General features: G+C 44.8%; 1 protein-coding gene and 1 pseudogene across 1 annotated transcript; both read right to left on the bottom strand.

Moving 5' to 3' along the window:
* Nucleotides 1-247: 247 nt before the first annotated feature.
* On the bottom strand, nucleotides 248-3,834 carry LOC114030033 (annotated as a pseudogene).
* Nucleotides 3,835-11,096: 7,262 nt separating this feature from the next.
* On the bottom strand, nucleotides 11,097-13,863 carry LOC114030042 (zinc finger protein 239-like). The gene has a single exon (XM_027844701.1). The coding sequence runs from the start codon at nucleotides 13,703-13,705 to the stop codon at nucleotides 12,617-12,619; it is 1,089 nt and encodes a 362-aa protein (XP_027700502.1). The 5' UTR covers nucleotides 13,706-13,863; the 3' UTR covers nucleotides 11,097-12,616.
* Nucleotides 13,864-19,290: the final 5,427 nt, after the last annotated feature.

Below are 19,290 nucleotides of genomic sequence, written 5' to 3'. Positions count from 1 at the left end.
TAAGTGTCATCTGTCTGGGGTCCGATTTGAACTCAGGTTCTCCTGACTGCAAGGCCAGAGCTCTATCCACCATGCCACCTAGCTGCCCCTCTCCTTATGACTGTACAGGAACCCAGGCAGACAAGCTCGGTGCCTCAACTGCTCAGCTCTAACAGATCAAACCTGATACATACAGGACTTGTCTTCTCACAAACCAGGGGGTAGCTGGCTATGGATTTGTAGGAGTTTTGCCTTTTTTCCCTCAAATCTACTTGCTGGCACCACTGGGATCAGGAATTGTAACTGGCTCTGAGGGTACAGTCTGGTCCCAGACCACAGTCGTGAGCAGGAAGTGGTTGAGTGGGGACCGTGTAGCATCTCTCACAAAGTCTCTGTGGGCTCGGCTTCTGAACACCTCTGCAAGGCCAGAGTCAAGCACAGCTAGGGAGCAGTCTTCACTGAGGGATGCCAGGAGGGGACTGTCCAGCGAGAACACCAGCTTTGTGATGTTCTGGGATTGCACAGAGGAGCTGAGGACAGTTTTAGGGTTCTTGATGTCCACAAGGAAGACAGTGCCATTCTCATCAGCAAAAGCAAAAACTTTTTCCTTCTGAGGATGCCAGGCCAGTGAGGTAGGAAGGTGATGGGAGGCACTCTGGCCAATATGTAGGTGGCTTGGGCCGTTGGATATCCCAAAGTAGAATTCTACTGTCCTCACTGCACGACAGGAACTTAGATTCCTTGTAGGGACGAGCAGTAACACAGGAGACTTGGCCAGAGTGAGCTCTATAGGAGTTCAGTGCTTTCTCTCCAGGGAGGTCCCAAACTTTTACCCAGAAGTCCTTGCTGCCACAGACTGCTTGTGTGCCATTGATCGGAATGCTAACGCCAGTTCATATCTGCAGAACTTGTTGACGATGACTGTCTCACCCTCATCCAGTTCCCACAGTTCCACAGCACCAGAGTTGAGGCCATGAAGATGCCACGGTCCCCCACCCAGGCGAGGTCACACAGCTGGGCTTCAGTCTGGGCTCTGCCTGAACAGAAGCCAAGACACAAGGAATGGGCCCAGCTGCGGCCGCTGAGGCCAGACGCGCCCAGAAACAGGGTGCCATCAGACGAGTAGCACACTGCCTCCAGCTGCCGCTCCATACAGGCATACAGGTGCGTTGGGAGGCAGGCTCCATTTCTGGGAGGCAGAAGGCAAGTACATCTGTGGGGGCAGCTGTGGTCTGGTGGAAGCTGCGACTCCTCCCACATCTCTGTGGCTTCAGCTCATCTCCACTGCTATTCATCCTTACATGATATTGGGGAAGCCATTCCTTGCAGTAGACTCTGGTCTGCAGAGTAAGACCGGGGGTCTCTGGGAATTTTCGTCAATGCTGGAGACATGGAGGCCTCAGAGTCAAGCTCCCAGGCATGGATCAGGCTTTGAATGACAGCCCAAATAACCTACCCAGGATTCAGCAAGGAAACCTTGACTCACCTCACCTTGGGCCAACAGGCCCCCAGTGACCAGTCCAGTCTCCTCTGTGCTCACCTCTTGAGGAAGGGCAAGGTTCAGAGACAATCCATCTGAGGGACAAGAGAGGAAACACAAGAAGGGAGGCCTGGCTGGTCCTTTTCGTCTCTCACCTCTGGCCTTTCACTGGCCTCACCTGGAGGGCTGGAGAGGTCCCTATCCCTGTTAGATGTCTCTCCCCCAACACACAGACACACACAGAGATGAGAGGTAGCCCTTGGGTCATCCCTGTGCGGAGAACTCGGGAAAGAGGGAATATCTGCAGAAGATTCCCTTTCCAAGGTTACCAGGATTTCTTAATTGTTAAATTAAATTGCTTTGACTCAAGCACCATTCTTCTTGAACTCTGCAGTTGTGGGGGGGAGGGGGAGGGGAGAGCGATATATAGATGGATGGATAGAAAAGCATATAGATGGATGGATAGACAGATGGATATACAGATATACAGATAGACAGAGATAGAGAGATCCATAGTCATACAGACGGATGGAGAGATGGACAGACAGATAAAGAGCTAGAGGGATAGATTGACAGATGGCTACATAGATGGATAGATGGATGGATAGACAGATGCTTATACAGATAGATGGATAGACAGATAGAGATAGAGAGATACATAGTCATACAGACGGATGGAAAGATGGATAGATAGAGGGATAGATGGACAGATGGCTACATAGATGGATAGATGGATGGACAGATAGCCACATAGACAGATGATTAGATGAGTGGATATACAGATAGACAGAGAGTAGATAGATACATAGCCATATAGATAGATGGGGTCTCAGTGTCTTCATCTGGAAAATGGGAACAATAATAGCTATACTCTTATGTCACCAAGTTGCTCATGTGACTGTTTACACTACATCACTTGAGCCTCCCAGCATACTATAGCGTTTATTATTATTCTAACTGTTGCTCTGAGCAGCACCTCCTATGTCCCCAAGGGCCCAAAGCAGAGGCCTGATGACTGTTTCTTGGGTATGTCATAGAGAGATTCCTGTTCAGGGGCAGGTTGGAATGACCAGCCTCTGAGGGCCCTGCCAAGTGTGAGATCCTGTTAGCTGTGCCAGCCTCTCCCCCCCCAATGACCCTGGGGTGCAATCTCAGAGTCATCCAGGCCCCTTCCCTGTCCCTCAGCCCTCCAATTCAATCAGGAGCAAGTCTTGCAACCAGACCCCCCACGACATGTGTCAGCTCTCCCGTCCCCCCGTCCAACCTTTCCTCATCACCTCTCACCTCCTGACTGGTCCTCCCATTTCAGTCTCTTTCTGACTTCTTTTTTTCATTCTCCCCTCAGCTGCCACATTATTAAGGTACAGGACATGCCATCTCCTGCACCCACACCTTTGCCTAGGCTGTGCCCCAGGCCTGGAGCACAATCCTCCCTCACCTGCATGTCTAAAAATCCTTCACCTTCCTTCTAGGCTCAGCCTAGAGGGCTTCTCTCCTTGGAACCCCCTTATGTTTGCTTATCTGGGGCTGGGGGTGGGGTGACCCTATCCCCTTCCCCTGGTAGAGCCCTCATTCTTGAGGGCATGGACTGTCTTGGTTTTGTGTCGTATGATTGAAGGGACAAGGGCTGAGAGAACTCCCAAGGGCACAGGGAGGGGCAGATCATGGCTGGACAGAGGTCTAAGAGGAGTTAGGAAGGAAGGGGACTGAGAGCTCGGGCCTGACAAGAAAGAAGGAGCATGTTCTTTGAGTCTAGGGGGCAGGAGGTGAGAGCCCTGAGACTCAGGTGGATGGGAGAGGGAAATACCCTGAAGGCTTCTCAGTTTCCTCCCACCCTGTGGGACTGCCACCCCTCTGCAAAGCTCACCTCCAGACCCAGAGGCTGTGGCAAAGACAAAGGCACAGAGACACAGAAAGCCGGACACAAGCATGAATACACACAGACATGCAGAGTCAGCCACACAGAGCCACAATCCCTGTCACATGCAGACCCTACATCCCAAGACCCCTCTAACCCCCCATTAGAAGGTCTTCTTGCTGGGGAGGCTTGTGAGAGAGCTCCTGACCCATAAGTACTGCAGGGAAATAGCCCTGTGCCTATGAAGGTGGAGGCTGCCTCCAGCCGCCCCCAGCCACTCCCAGCCTCCCCCAGCCACCTTGCTGCACTCACCTGGACAGGGCTCTCCTGCCACCTTCCTCTCCATCATCCTTGGTGCTGCTCTCTCCATTGGGGAGATCATCTCTGGTTCCAACCTGGCAGCCCTGCTCGTGGGGAAAGCGATGAGGAAGTCCTGCTGTCCTAGGCTGCAGGGGCAGGTGGGATGTCCCCAGGACCTCAGAAGGATGCCCTGCTCCCCCAAGCTCCTACCCTCCATCTCCTGGCTCCCCCCAGGCTGCCTTCTCCCCCCTCCCCCCACCTCCACTGGTCAGGCACTTCCAGATTCTTCCTCTCCTGTCATTACCCAGCAGCTTCCACATTCACTCTATCCAGATGTATCTGTCCCCTTGCCATTTGCCCTCAACTGAAGCCTCCCATGGGAGCTGTCTCCCCTATTTCGAAGGGAGTTCCTGGAGAACAGGAATGTTCTAGAATGATTTTCTTGCTGTTCCTAGGACCCATGCTTAATAAATGCTGTTTCATTCATTCATTCACTCAGATCCAGGTGATAAATATCCACCAGCCTGTGGGCATCATTCTCTCCCCTTTTTCAAGGAATTCAGATCATGGCTTACAGTGTACATATACACCCTTATAAACCCTAAACTCCTAGTTCCTCAGGAGACTCAGTGACCCTGACCTATCCTTGCACTCCTTAGTCTGGGGTGGGGGTGCAGGGAGTTCGGCTGGGAGAATCATACCCTTGATCCCCTCCTCCCCTACTAGTATTGTATTTCCATGATAAAGAACTAAAAAAATAAAGAAACAAAAAAAAATACTTTTATCCAATCTTAACTGATCATTCTGCTTTCCCTAGACTAGACCATACCTGCTTTTCACTTCTTCATATCAAAGAAGGCTCCATACTCCAAGAGCAAAGCAGAATCACAGAAGCACAAAGAAAATGTGGGCTAGGGCTTGGAATATGACACTCCGGAAGTCAAAGGAACTAGGATTAAAACCAAGCTGCCTGCCCAGCAAAAACTGAGTGGAATCCATGAGGGAGAAAAATTGACATTCAGTAAGGAAGAGGAATTTAACGCATTCTTGAGAAGCCAGAGCTAAACAGAAAAATTGACTTTCAAATACAAGACTTGAGAGAAGCATGAAAAGGTAAACAGGAAAGAGAAATCATAAGGGACTTATTAAAGTGGAACTGTTTACATTCCTACATGGAAAGATGATATTCACAACTCATGAGCCCTTTCTCAGTATTAGGGTAGTTGGAGGGAATATATATAGACAGAGGGCACAGGGTGAGTTGAATATGAAGAGATGATGTCTGAAAATGAAGGGGAGAGAGAGAGGAATGTACTTGGAGAAAGAGGAAGGGAGAGGTAGAAAGGGGGTAAATTATCTCACATAAAAGAGGCAAGAAAAAGCTTTTACAGTGGAGGGGAAGATGGGAGAGATGAGGAGGAATGAGTGGACTTTACTCTCATGGGATTTGGCTTAAGGAGAGAATAACATACACACTCAGTTGGGTATGGAAATCTATCTTACCCTGCCGGAAAGTAGGGGGGGAAGGGAATGAGAGAGTAGGGGGATGATAGAAGGGAGGGCAGATTGGGGGAGGGGTAATCAGAAGCAAACACATCTGAGGAGGGACAGGGTCAAAGGAGGGAATAGAATAAATGGGAGGGGGAGTGGGATAGGATGGAGAGTAATATAGTTAGTCTTTCACAACATGTCTATTATGGAAGTGTTTTGCATGACTGCACACGTATAACCTGTATCGAGTTGCTTGCCTTCTGAATGAGGGTGGGTGGGCAGGGAGGAAGGGAGAGAATTTGGAAACTGAAGTTTTAAAACAAATGTTAAAAAAATTGTTTTTTCATGCAACTGGGAAATAAGATGTACAGGCAATGGGGTATAGAAATCTATCTTACCCTACAGGAAAAGAGAAGAGGAAGGAGATAAGAGAAGGGGGTGTGATAGAAGGGACAGCAGATTGGGGGAAGGGGTATTCCGAATCCAAGTCCACCTTGGGGTGGGGGTAGGGGAAAGATGGGGAGAAAATTTGGAACTCAAAATCTTGTGGAAGTGAATGTTGAAAACTAAAAAGGAAGACATTAAAAATAAATAAAGAAACAAAAACAAAAACAAAAACATGGGCTGCCTGGGTCCAGAGCCGCCTTCCAAACTCCCTTGGACTGCTGAGCCACGGCCCAACCAGCAGACCCTCACTCCAACACTGGGACATCTCCGGGCTTCTCCAGGAGCCAAGGATAAACAACAAAGCATCAGGACCTTCACTCAGCCTCAGGGCCTTCACTTTCCCATTCCCAGCTTGGAGCCCTAGGTTCACCTATTCAGCTCTGAGCTCTTCTCATCTCCCAAAGCCCTCACTCCCTGCCTCATGCCTTGCCAAGCCCCAGGCCTGGCTCCCTCCCACCAGCGCCCTCCTCTGTGCCTACTCGGGGGCTACTGGCTGGGGCAGAAGGGACTCCTAAAACTGTGCAGAAATCTGTTAGATGGGCTCCAGTGGCCCCTTCCTGTGACATGGACCAGGAGATCCTTCTCTCCTGCCCGAGGCACCCTCGAGCCCACTGCTCACAGCCCTGAAGCAAGGGTGCCTTTCCCTGCCCCCTCAGTACCCTGCTTCCCATCTGACCCACACTGAGGCATCTCCTAGCTCCTTGACCTCACCACCATTCTCTTCTCCTTTACTCTGGTCTCCCTCTCTCCAGCAGACTGCCCCCTAATCATCATCCCCCCTCCCTTCTGCTCCTCAGCTTTTCCCTATCTCTTTATTGGTTCTTTCCCTACTGCTTTCAAACCAACCTAAGGCTCAGCCTTGACTAGCAGCTTGGCCTGGAAGCTGGATCTCTGGACCTGGAGTCAGGGACATCCAGGTTGGAAGCTGCCTTCGCACCAGCCGGGTCACTGACCTCTAAGCCCAGGTCAGGACAGCAAATGCTGTATGGTGGAGGTAGCCTAGTATGGGGCACAGGGGATGGAGGACCTGGCTTTGAGCCAGGCCTGGGACCCAGCCCAGCTAAGGGACTCGAGGCTCCCGGGAACTCTCCAGGCCTGGACAAGTTTCCTGGGCCCTGGTCGAGCTTTCGATGCACTGAGGCACTTGGCCAAGTTCTTTACAGGGCCGTGTAAATGTTGGCAGTTCTGAGGATGATTCTGAAACCCTTTCCCAGGGCTGCCATCCCCTCCCTCTGCCCCTCAGGTCGTGTCTTGCTCCTTCTTCCAGTCTAGAAAAAGCTGAGGAGTGGGAGCACGGGTGGGGTAGGGGGGATTCCTGGCACACAGCAGGCGCGCCAGCAATGCTGACAGCAGGGTGCGGACCCCTGCGACACAAGGGCCCAGAGCCCTTGAGGGGAGCCCAAGGCGCAGGCACACATATACACGCGTGATCACGGGTGGGGGGGGACGGACGGGGGACAAAAGTCGAACAGAAATCACCATCGGCGTCCAGGGCAAACTAGAGCCCTCGAGGGAAGCCCACGGCGCGGGCACGGGCACACACACACAAAGCGTGGTCACGGGTGGGGGGAGGGACGGGGGACAAAAGCCGAACAGAAATCACTGTAGGTATCCAGGGCAAACCAGAGCCCTCGAGGGAAGCCCACGGCGCGGGTACCCACACGGGAACATGTGTGGACACACCCCCGACAAAACACGGACACGCACAGAGGTAAAAAGGGACACAAATCACGCACCACCACTCTCTAAACCCGACTGCAAGGGGAGCCACCACACAGGGACAGAGAACCACACACGCACACCCACACGGGAACATGCAACCACACACACACTCACAGGGACGTACAACCACACACATACATGCATGCACACGGAGGAAGGCAAGGACACACAAACCCAGCAGCCCCACGCGGACCCACAACAACACACAAGGAAACTCACAGGCACGGTGTTCAGCTGCGGACCACAAACATCGCCCTGCCCCCCGGCTCGTGACATCACACATTCGGGGACCCGCCCCTCCCCCTCTATGGTGGGACGTTAGGACGTCCTTGCGCCTGCGTGCTCCGTGTCCCGCCCTTTTCTTCACGCACGGGGTGGGGGGGAGAAGGGGGGAAGGCGGAGAAGAGGTCATACTCGCGCTGGCGCAGTAGGCAGTGGTCAGAAAGCAGGGGGTCTTGGTCTGGGCCCGGCAGCTACACTTCGCCCCCCGCCCCCCACCCCTGTGCCCTGCGTTGTTCCCACGCTGTGGAAGCTCCAGCGATTCTCCTGCCTTCAAGCCTCCTACCTGCATCCCCTACGCCAGGTGGCATCTAATCATGGAATTTAAATGTCTATTTATATTTTAGATATAGTTAATTAGTTATTCAAAAACCTAATAATTACTGAAAATACATTGTTAACACCGAATCAGATTTATGTTTAATTGTATCTAATTAAATTTATTTTATTCCCCCCCTCCAATTACATGTTAAAACAATTTTTTAACTTTTTTAAGGTTTTGAGTTCCAAATTCTATCTCTCCTTCCCTGAGATGGGAAGTAAACCGACATACGTTATACACATGCAATTACACAAAACATTTCCATATCAGTCATTTTGTACAAGAAGACCAGAGTAAAGAGAAAGAATGAAAGAAACAAAGTGGAAACCAGCCTGCTTCAGTCTGTATTCAGTCAATATCAGTTCTCTCTCTGGAGGTGGATAGTATGTTTCATCATGAGTCCTTTGGGATTGTCTTGGATCATTGTATCACTGAGAAGAGCTAAGTCATTTGCAGTTGGTCATTGTTACAATGTTGCTGTTACTGTGTACAATGTTCTCTTGGTTCTGTTGACTTCACTCAGCATCAGTTCATGTGAATCTTTCCAGGTTTGTCTGAAATCAGCCTGCTTGTCATTTCTTAGAGAACAATAATATTCCATCCTAATCATACCCCACTACTTGTTCAGCCATTCCCCAATTGATGGGCATCACTCTAACTTCCCATTCTTAGCCACCACAAAAAGAACTGCTGTAAATATTTTTGTACAAATAGGTCCTTCTCCCCCTCCACCCCCCGCCATTTTTTTATGTCTTTGGGATACAGACCTAGTAGCAATATTGCTGGATCAGAGGGTATATGCAGTTTAATAGCCTTTTGGCCATAGTTCCAAATTGCTCTCCAGAATGGTGGGATCATTTCACAATTCCACCAACAATGCATTAGTGTCCTAGTTTTCCCACATCCCTTCCAACATCCATCATTTTCTTTTTTTATCCTTTTAGCCAGTCTGATAAATGTGAGGCAGCAAGTCAAAGTTGTTTTAGTTTGCATTTCTCTAATCAATAGTGATTTAGAGCATTTTTTTTTCTCATGACTTTAGATAGCTTTGATTTCTTTGTCTGAAAACTGCCTGTTCACATCCTTTGACCATTTATCAATTGGGGAATGACTTGTATTTTTATAAATTTGATTCAGTTCTCTACATATTTGAAAAATGAGGCCTTTATCATAGATACTTGTTGCAAAAATTTCCTTCAGTTTTCTGCTTTCCTTTTAATTTTGGTTGAATTGGTTTTGTTTGTGCAAAACCTTTTTAATTTTATATAATCCAAATTACCTATTTAACATTTTATAATGCTTTTTATCTTCTTTGGTCTAGCTGAAGCATAATAGATTCTGTTCCAGCCCCTTACCTTTATTCTGTATGTCTCTGTGCTTCAAATCTGTTTCTCGTAAATGACATATTGTAGGATTCTCGTTTTTTTTAATCCATTCTGCTATCTGCTTCCATTTTTATGGGTGTGCTTATCCCATTCACATTTCCCCCCATGCTATTTTTCCGTTGTTTATCCCTCCCTCTCTCTCTTACCCATACCATTTCCCTCCTCACAAGCTCCCAAGTGTTTTACTTCATCACCACCTTCCCCAATCTGCCCTTCCTTTTATCAGTCCCCCTCCACTTCTATTATCCCTGTCCCTTTTTACTTCCTTATGAAGTAAGATGATTTCTGTACCCAACTGTGTGTATATTTTTCGTTCCTTTAGCCAGTTCAGATGGAAGTTCAGATGTTAGCTGCTCCCCTCCGCCCTCCTCCTCCACGTTTGTACAGATGTCTATTTGTGCACTTTGATGATGTGAGATATTTTCCCCTAATCTTCCTTCCCCTGTCCAGTGTATTCCCCCTCCCCTCTCAGGATTCTCTGATACTGGCTCTTTCATGATTCCTAACTACCCAATAATATTCTATTACATTCATCTAGCACAATTTGTTTAGCCATTCCCCAACTAAGAGGCAATCTAAGGGACCCCCTTACATTTTAGTTCTTTATTTTTCATTTCCTCCTTTTTAATTACACTAATACCTTTCACCATATCCTACAATAGATTTTTATTTCCTTTCTTTTTCTCATTTTTTGATGGAGAGAGGAAGGAGGGGAGAAAGGGAATGTTAGCAATAGTGATGCCAAAAGAAGTCCATTAAAATGTTTACTTTGAGTTCCAAATTCTCTCCCTATCTCCCTCCCCACCCTCCCCCCATTGAGAAAGTAGGAAATTCCAAATAGATTATATATATGTAGTTATGCAAAACATATCCATAATAGTCATGTTGTGGGAAAAAAAGATAGACCAAAAAAACCTCAAGAAAAATAAAGTGTAAAACAAAACAAAAAACAAAAGTTGCTATAATCTGTGTTCACACAACATCATTTTCATTTAAATATTTTAAAATACACAGAAGAAAACAGAAGAAATTTCAGAAAGAAGCAAAGACAAGTAGGATAGTTTTAAAAGTAACATGGAATTTATTATATACTAAAGAAAGGGGGTATAAAATGAAGATTCACAGTGTCTGATGTATATGTTGAAATTTTTTTTTTGGCATTTAAGTTCAGAAGAAAAAACAAAAATTAATTTTAAAAAGAACCAGTATAAATAGTGAAACCACCTTTCCAATTTTCCCAGAGGTTCTTATAAAACAAAAACTCCTTCCCTTGGGAGTCTGTGTTTGGAGATTTATTGAACATAGGACTACTAAAATGGGTTGCTTCTGGGCCTTGGCCAAGCTCTTTCTTTAAGTTCCCTGCTTTTGGTTTGTTGAGATCTCAATTGTTCCAATTTTTCTGTCTTTCAATGTTGTTCTTTTATCTCTTGCTGCATCTTGATATTTTGGGGTTCTACTTCTACCACTGTCTATCAGGGTATCCACTATTTGTTAATACTTTCCAACTTCTCTTCTAAACTGATTCCTCCTGTTTGCATTTCTGAATTTATATTTAAGAACTTGAATTTCCCTCATATCTCCTTTTAACCTTTTTTTTTTTAAAAACTGTACGTGTGATTCCATTGATATAGGGAATTCTCACTGAGTGAACTCCCTCCATCAATTGAGGTTGGCATCTAGTTTTATAAAACTACCTGGGTCACTGAGGTTCCCTCTGTTATTTCCCATTTATCCTTTATATAGCTTACTTTGTATATATTTGTTTGCATGTTGTCTACCCCACTAGATGGTAAGCTCCTTGAGGGCAGAGACTATCTTTTGCCTCTTTTTGTATCCTCAGCACTTAGCACAGTGCCTGGCACATAGTAGGCATTTGGTGTTTATTGATTGACTGATTAGGTGAATTGCACACAGCCATAGATAGCATGTATCAGAGACAGGACTTAAATCCAAATTTTCCTAATTCTGGGGCCAGATCTCTAAAGAACATACCATGCTGCCTCCTTTTAATCCTTTAAAAGTTTCTTAACTATGGTGGACATCAGGCTTCTTGCAATAGTTGTATTCTCATTTCAGGGGATTTATAATTGCTATCACAATATACTTCCTCCTCCTCCAAGATTTCTTGGAACTTTTTTGCCCGTAGTATCTATTTAGAATACTAGGAGTTTTCTGTTTAGTCAATACTTCTGTCTTTTAGCTGGCCTTTCTGTAGGATTTTCCTTATGGGGCTTTCTGTCTCTTCCTCTCATTTATATAATTGAAACATTTTGTATCATTTTATGTGGCACATTTCTTGTTCTGTGGTGATGCAGGAAAGCTAAGCTTAGACATGGCCACTTATCCCTTTCCTACTGATGGAATCCTAATAAAGCTGGCCCCAGCCCCAATATCCCAACTTCCTTATAGGCCCCACTGAACAGCAGGCCCACTGCCCCTACCTAGCCACTGCCCTCCCCCACTACTGCTCATTATCCTAACTTCCTCACATGTGCGTCACTGCTCACTAGAACAACAGGTGTGTCCATGAACTCATATTTCCCCCAGAAACAGCAGATGTGTCCATGCACTCAAACACAACCACATCCATCTAGTCTAAGACAGGACCACAATAGTCAGCCAATCAGAAAGCAGCACCACCAGGATGCCCGAGCAGGATGTGGACCCCAAAACAATAGAAGGGATTTTCCCTAAGTAGGCGCCTGCACAGTAATAGCAAAAGTTGTCCTTTAGGTGAATTTAGAGAGGCTTATTATCATATACGTAGAGGCTTATTATAATATCATTATCACACATACTACATACATGGGCTTTTCTGTACACATTGACGGAAATCACATGTAGAGTTCCACTAAGGCTGGGACCCCTCCCCTATTATACAATCCCTTAACAAACTGCTCCTGCCTTTTTAATATTCATAATTTCTGTTATGTAATTACATCTTTACCCTATACAAATCTATCTTACTTTCACTAAAGTTGCTGGTTCCTCTTGGAACTTAGCCTGCTTCATGAGAGATGTCCATCTCAATGAATGCCTATGCATGGATTAGAGGTGGTCTGACTGCATTTTGAGACAGTTCTGCCACAACACATCATGAAATCACAATACTACAATCTTTACCTTTATAGGAATCCCTCCAGAACAAGTTCACTTATGGTGGAGCAGGGGAGACCACTGTTTGATGGCTTTTCTACATTTCTTGGATTCTTAGGGTTTCTGTCCAGAGTGGTGTTTACAATTTTCAATAAGACTTCTCCAAAGTGAAAGTTGTCCCATGGTCATTACATTTCTACAGAGCATTTCTCCAGTATGAATCCTCAGACAGTAAAGGTTCTTCCTCTGAGTGAACATCAATGGCATTGATAATGTTTCTCTCCACTGTGGATTCTCTGATGTTGAGTGAGGTTTGAGCGTTGACTGAAGGATTTTCCACATTTCTCACATTCATAAGGTTTCTCTCCACTGTGAATTCTTTCATGTGTGGTAAGGGCTGAGCTCTGGCTGAAGGCTTTCCCACATTCTTTACATTTATAAGGTTTCTCTCCAGTATGAATTTTATGATGCTGAGCAAGATTGGAGCTCTGACTGAAGTATTTTCCACATTCCTCACATTTATAAGGTTTTTCTCCACTGTGAATTCTTTCATGCATAATAAGGGCTGAGATCTGGATGAAGGCCTTCCCACATTCTTTACATTTATAAGGTTTCTCTCCAGTATGAATTTTATGATGTTGAAGAAGGTGTGAGCTCCGTATGAAAGCCTTTCCACATTCCGTACATATATAATGTTTCTCTTCATTGTGTATTCTCTGGTGTTTAGTGAGATATGACCTATGCCTGAAGGCTGACCCACATTCATTACATTCATAGGGTTTTTCTCCACTATGAATTCTGTTATGTTTAATAAGGGATGAAGAGTAGGTAAAAGCCTTCCCACATTCCTTACATGTATATGGTTTCTCTCTAGTGTGAATTCTGTCATGGCGAGTAAGAGTTGAGTTTTGGCTGAAGGCCTTCCCACATTCTTTACATTTGTATGGTTTCTCTCCAGTGTGAATTCTCTGATGTTCAATAAGTCCTGAACTCCAGCTAAAACACTTTCCACATTCCTTACATTCAAAAGGTTTCTTTACAGTATGAACACTCTGAGGTTGGACAGGATGTGAGTTCTGGCTAACAGCCTTTCCATAGTCCTCACATTCAGAGGCTCTCTCAGTGCTCTGTAGTCTCTGATGTGGAATAAAAGTTGGCTGGTAATAGGAGAGATTCCTGCTTCTGTTATGATACCATGAGCTCGTGTGCCTGGATTTGCTCTCAAGGTCATTATATTCCTCGCCTGTCTGAGCACTGGAGGTTTCCTTGGGAAGGAGAGTCAATTCACTGAAGTCCCCTTCTTGGGAAAGGACTTCCTCTGGAGCTTCCATTGCAAGATCTGCCATTTGCTCCCACAGCCTGAATTCCTCAACAGGACCCTCCTCCACCAGGTCATTCTGAAGAATATTTCCTCTCCCCACAAATGTGCCGGATGATGCTTCCTGTTGTTCCACTAATTTCTGGTTCTCCAATCTTGTGTCCCAGGCTGAAAGGAACAGACAAGGAAGAGTACTGACTTCCAAGTTGTAAGGGACTTTAGAGGACTAGTCCAATCCCTGCCCAAATCCTGAATCTCACCAGCCCAGAGTGAGCTGGCCACCAAAGGGGCTAAGGCACTCTTGGGTACACTGAGGCTCTGGGCTATACTGTTGTTGTCCTCTACCCTGGTCAGATCACATCTGGATCATAGTCCTCAGTTCTCCCTACCACATGTTAGAAGGGACACATTGAGAAGCTGGAGAACTGCTAAAGCAGTAGAGGGCCTCTGATTGAGATCATATAAATATTAGCTGAAGGAACTGGGGCCATTCAGATTGGAGACTAGAAGATCATAGAATCAGAAATTCAGAGCTGGAAGGACCTTAGAGGTCACTGAGTCCAACCCCCTCATTTTTCAGATGAGGAAACTGAGGCCCAGAGAGATGAAGTGACTTGCCAAGAGTCACCCAACTGATAAGTGTCTGAGGCCATATTTGAACCCAGATCTTCTTGACTCCAAGTCCCATGCTGTCTCCCTGATCTCATACTGCTAGGTATTAGAGGTCTGATTTCTTCTGCCTGGCCTAGAAGTAGGACTGATGGGTGGAAATTCCAAAGAGATCAATTTAGACCTGATGCAAGGAAAAACTTCCTACTAATTAGGGCTGTCTAAAAGTGGAACACCTCTTCTGTGGGGTGGTGGGTTCTCTGTAAGGAGATTACTGTTATGGTGCATTTTGGTAAACTAGTACCTAGACATTTAATGTATTTTGAAGTTATTTTGATTTAAAATTCTCTTCTTGGATTAGTAGGGATATGTACAAACCTTCTTTGTTGGTTTATTTTGTTTCCTATTTTATTGAAACTATGCTTTTTTGTTGAATCTCTGGGGTTTTCTATGTAAGCAATCATGTCATTGGCTAATGGAGATGATTTCTCCTCCTCTTTGCCTAGGTTTATATGCTTGATTTCCTTTACTTCTCATATTTCTATAGCTAGTCTTTCTAGAACTCCATCATAAAGTAGATATCTTTGCTTTACTCCTATGATATCATTAATAAAGCTTCCAGCATCAAATAAGGAAGGAATGATCAGTTGTGCCTCCAGAAGACTGAGAGAAGTGATAGACTGCAGATGTAGAAAAGACCTAAGGTATTCAGGAACAACCAATGCATGAATTTGTTTTGCTTGATTATACTTATTTGATACAAGGGAGGACGGGAGTGGGGTATGTGTGTGTTTTTTGAGGGAATAGGATAGTTATGCCAAAAAAGAAGAAAATAAAGAAATTAACATCATCGATATTTTTAAAAAATGCACAGAAGAAAGTGGAAGGAAGTTTGGAAGGAGATACAGACAAACAGGGCAATGTTGGCACTACTGTGTCCAATTTTATATATCTATATCTATCTATCTTCTGTTCTTAGTATACAGAAATGTTCATACTTGATATTTGTCAACTTCATAATAAAAAAATTTTGAAAACAAATAATGAGACCTTTCTTTTCTCTTCCTTTCTCTTCCTTATTTTATAATTGATTTCATCTTTGCTACTTGATTTAAATTATGAAGAGTTATCAAAAGCTAATAGAATGTTTAAAGCTCAGTTTTCTTTTTCATTCTTCATCTTGCCCTCCACACAAGCCCATGTCTTGCCTGAAAACATGCTGACTCAGCATGACCTTTAACCTTTCCAGCTGTCAGAGTTTAAATAGAAGCTTTATGTTATAGAAGAATCTTTTTGTTCCCATGTTCTCTGGCATCTCGATCATAAATAATTGGCACATTTTGTCAAAGGCTTTTCTCCCTGAATCAATGATAGGCATGGAGTTTTAATTGTTTTATTACTGGTGGTGCAGAGGATAAAGTGTTGGATGCAGTGTCTGGAAGACCTGAGTTCAAATCTGGCCTCTGACACTTACTAGTTGTGTGACCTTGAGCAAGTCACTTAACTCATTTGCCTTCATTTTCTCAGTTCTAAAATGGGGACAATAAAAGCACCTACCTCCCAGGGTTGTTGTGAGGATTAAATGATGTAACATTTGTAAAAGCACTTAGAGCAGTGCCTGGCACATAGCTGGTGCTTAATAAATGGCTCTTCGTCACCCTTGATATAATTTTTTTATGTTTATCATTTTCCTAATGTTGAACCACTCCTCCCTTCTTGGCATAAATCCAACTTGGTCACAGTGAATAATTCTTTGACTGTCCTGTTTTGCTAATGTTTTATTCAATATTTTTGCATCAATATCCACTGGTGATATTGGTCTATGGTTTTATTTCTCTGTATAAAAGGCTAAGAGTTGGATAAGATGGGAAGAGAAGGGAAGATGCCCCTTTTCTCTATTTTTGTAAACCATTTTTATCTCCCTGGGATAATTATTCTTTGAGTGTCTACTAGAAGTCACTTCTCTATCCACTGAAATCTGGGTTTGCTCAGTTGATGTCTTTCTTAGATTGGGTTGTTTGGGTTCTCTCTCTCTGGTTCTATTAATATGGGCACATATCATTTATTATGCTTCAACAGAATCCCCCAAAAAGCAAGATTGGCATTCTTGACCTCAGACACAGCAACAATAAAAATAGATATGGGGAAAAGAGTCAAGAAGGGAAACTACATTGTGTTTAAAGTCATCAAACATAATGAAACAATGTTTATATTACACATGTGTGCCACACGGTATTTGTACTTAGGGGAAAAGCTACATGAATTACAGGAGGACCTGGATAGTAGACAACCATTGGTGGGGAATTCAACATATCTCTTTGAGACCTGGACAAGTCTAATAGAAAAGTAAATAATAAAGAAGTTAAGGTTCTGAACAGAAAGGTGGAAAAATTCAATATGATGGATCTCAAATGATTAATGAATGAGTATCTTGTGAAATATAGATCCTTTTCAGCATTGCCTATCATCTCTGTAAAAAGTGACCTCATGGGACTGTATGTAGAACCCAATTCATCAATGCATGCAGAAAGGCAGAAATATGAAGCCCATACTTTGGAGGTAATAGGGATAGTGACTGGACCCAGGATTTCATCAGTATAAGGAACTACTGCCTGTTGAAACTCCTTCCACCAATGCATAACCTTCTGCACTTGGAGAGTTTCCTAGAGCTCTGAGAGGCTGAGTGTTTTGTTCTGAGTGACACACACAGCCACCATGCATGAGAACTGGGGATTTCAGCCCAGGTCTACCTGGCTTTGAGGCTGCCTCTCAGCATGTTAAACTTGTGTTTTGTTGAGTTAAGTTATGCTATGTTGGCTCTAATACCATAAAAACTAGAATTGATCATGGAAATATGAACAAAGGACCAAGACTTAAATGGAGACCAACTAACACAATTCTAAAATATGAGTGAGTCACACAAGTTGTAGAAGAAAATTCTTCTAATAATGATAAGGTATTAAAAAATTGGTGGGATACAGCTAAAGCAACCCTTCAGGGAAAATTTATATTAATAAAAAAAAATCAGACCAGTGAACTGACCATTCAACTGAAAAAAAAAAAACCTAGAAAATCAACAAGTTACTAACTTCAAGACAAACACAAATGCAGAAGGCTTGGAAATCAAAGAAGACATAATGATAATTAAAATTAAAAAGATGTTTGAGATGGTGAATATGAGTTCAGTTGTTTCTGTCGCCTGTGACTCTCCATGACCCATTTGGGGTTTTCTTGGCAGAGATACTGGAGGGATTGCTATTTCCTTCTCCAGCTCATTCTACAAATGAGGAAACTGAGGCAAACAGGGTTAAGTGACTTGCCCAGGGTCACCCAGCTAGTAAGAAGTGTCCGAGGCTGGATTTGAACTCAGGAAGATGAGTCTTCCTGATTCCAAGGCCAGTACTCTATCCACTGGGCTACGTAGGTGCCTTTTTTTTTTTAAGACTCAAAGCCAGAAAAACCAATAACTATGGGATTTTTTTTTTCAAAATCTAGGAAGAACAAATGACTAAAATAAAAAAAAATATGAAGAGGGAAACACAACATGTGGAGACAATATTGACTGTTACCAATTACATGTCAAGCTAACTGAAAGCTTCTAAAAAATGGAGGCAGTGGTAGGGTGGCCTGCCTCACTGAAGGTCCCCACCAACTTGTCGGACATGTGGACTTGTTGGGAATGGGAGGGTGGATTAGATGGCTCCTTCAGAGCCTAGGTCATTCTGTCAATTCATTTCCATCTTAGACCAGATCCCATGGTCTGAGCTCTTCATTTTCAAGATGGCCGACTTGAAATTCAAAGAGGAAGGGTTTTGCCCCTTGGATCCCTTGTGTGCCAGGCAGGCTGTTGAAGCCTAGGGAATCCTTTTCACAATACTGTTTTTAAGTAACTGAAGGAAATGCTAAATTTCCATTAGACGTTAGTGAAAATAATGATATAATTTTTCCCACTCAAGTTACAGTCCCCCTAAAATCAACCTGCCATCCTAAGCATCCCTGACCTAAACAGTGAATGGAAAGACAGTCAGTGCAGTGTGCTGAGTAGAACCCGAGCTGGAGTCCCAAAGCCCTGGGTTTGAATCCTGCCTCAGAAACTTCCTAGCTTGGCTGTAGGACCCTGGGCAGGGTACCTCTGATTCTTCAGCTGTCAAGGCAGGGGCTTGGCCCCAATGAGCTCCAAGGGCTCCAGCTGGAGATGCAGGACGCTAGGAGAGTGGGAGAGCCTGCAGAAATGAGGCAGCTGTGGATATGCAGAAGGGAGGAGGAAGGTTGGGATGGACTTCAGAGAAGGATGGGAGAAGAGAGGAGGAGGATAGCTGTGGAGCCTGGAGCCAGCCTGGAGTGACCTTGGGCAAGTCATAGGGGGCATAGAATCTCAGGAATTGAAAGCAACCTTGGAAGCCATCTGGTGCCACCCTTTCTCTGCAGTCCAAAGCATCTTTAGAACATTCCTTAAAACTCATCCTGCAGCTTAAGGATCTTTGTTGCCAGGCAATTTATCACCTCCCTGGGCTTCAGTTTCCCCATAAGTAAAATGAGCTTGCTCAACTCGGAAAAATGCCAGACTGGGACTGAAGAGAACCAGATTGGTTGGCCTTTGACCCCAAAAGAGGTGTAAGCAGAGAAGTGCTGGGGTTTGGATGGGAGAGCCCCAGCCCAGGACACGAGGCCATATTTCTGCCATTCTGTGTGGACTTAGAAAATATCACTGACCTTTCTGCCTCAGTTTCCTCTTCTGTAAAGCAAAGGACTTGCTGTGACTCATTCCTAATACCTGTCAGTTCTCCTGCTCATCAGCCCCAATAGTCCAGGGTCCTTTTCCCCTTGTCCATTCCTGGCAATAGCACCCCAACCTATGGAGTTCTTTATTTGGTGGTCCTGGGACAATCTCTAGCCAGGGAAAGGTTAGGAAAGTGTGAACACACCCTGTTTCTGGGCCCCCCAAAGAAGAGGAGTCTCATTTCTGAACCACTTCAGCCGACGCTATCACAGGCTCCAAACTCC

The sequence above is a fragment of the Vombatus ursinus genome, unplaced genomic scaffold (assembly GCF_900497805.2).
Source record: "Vombatus ursinus unplaced genomic scaffold, bare-nosed wombat genome assembly UNPS02005227.1, whole genome shotgun sequence".
NCBI lineage: Eukaryota > Metazoa > Chordata > Mammalia > Diprotodontia > Vombatidae > Vombatus > Vombatus ursinus.
This window is presented reverse-complemented; position numbering and strand designations above follow the sequence as displayed.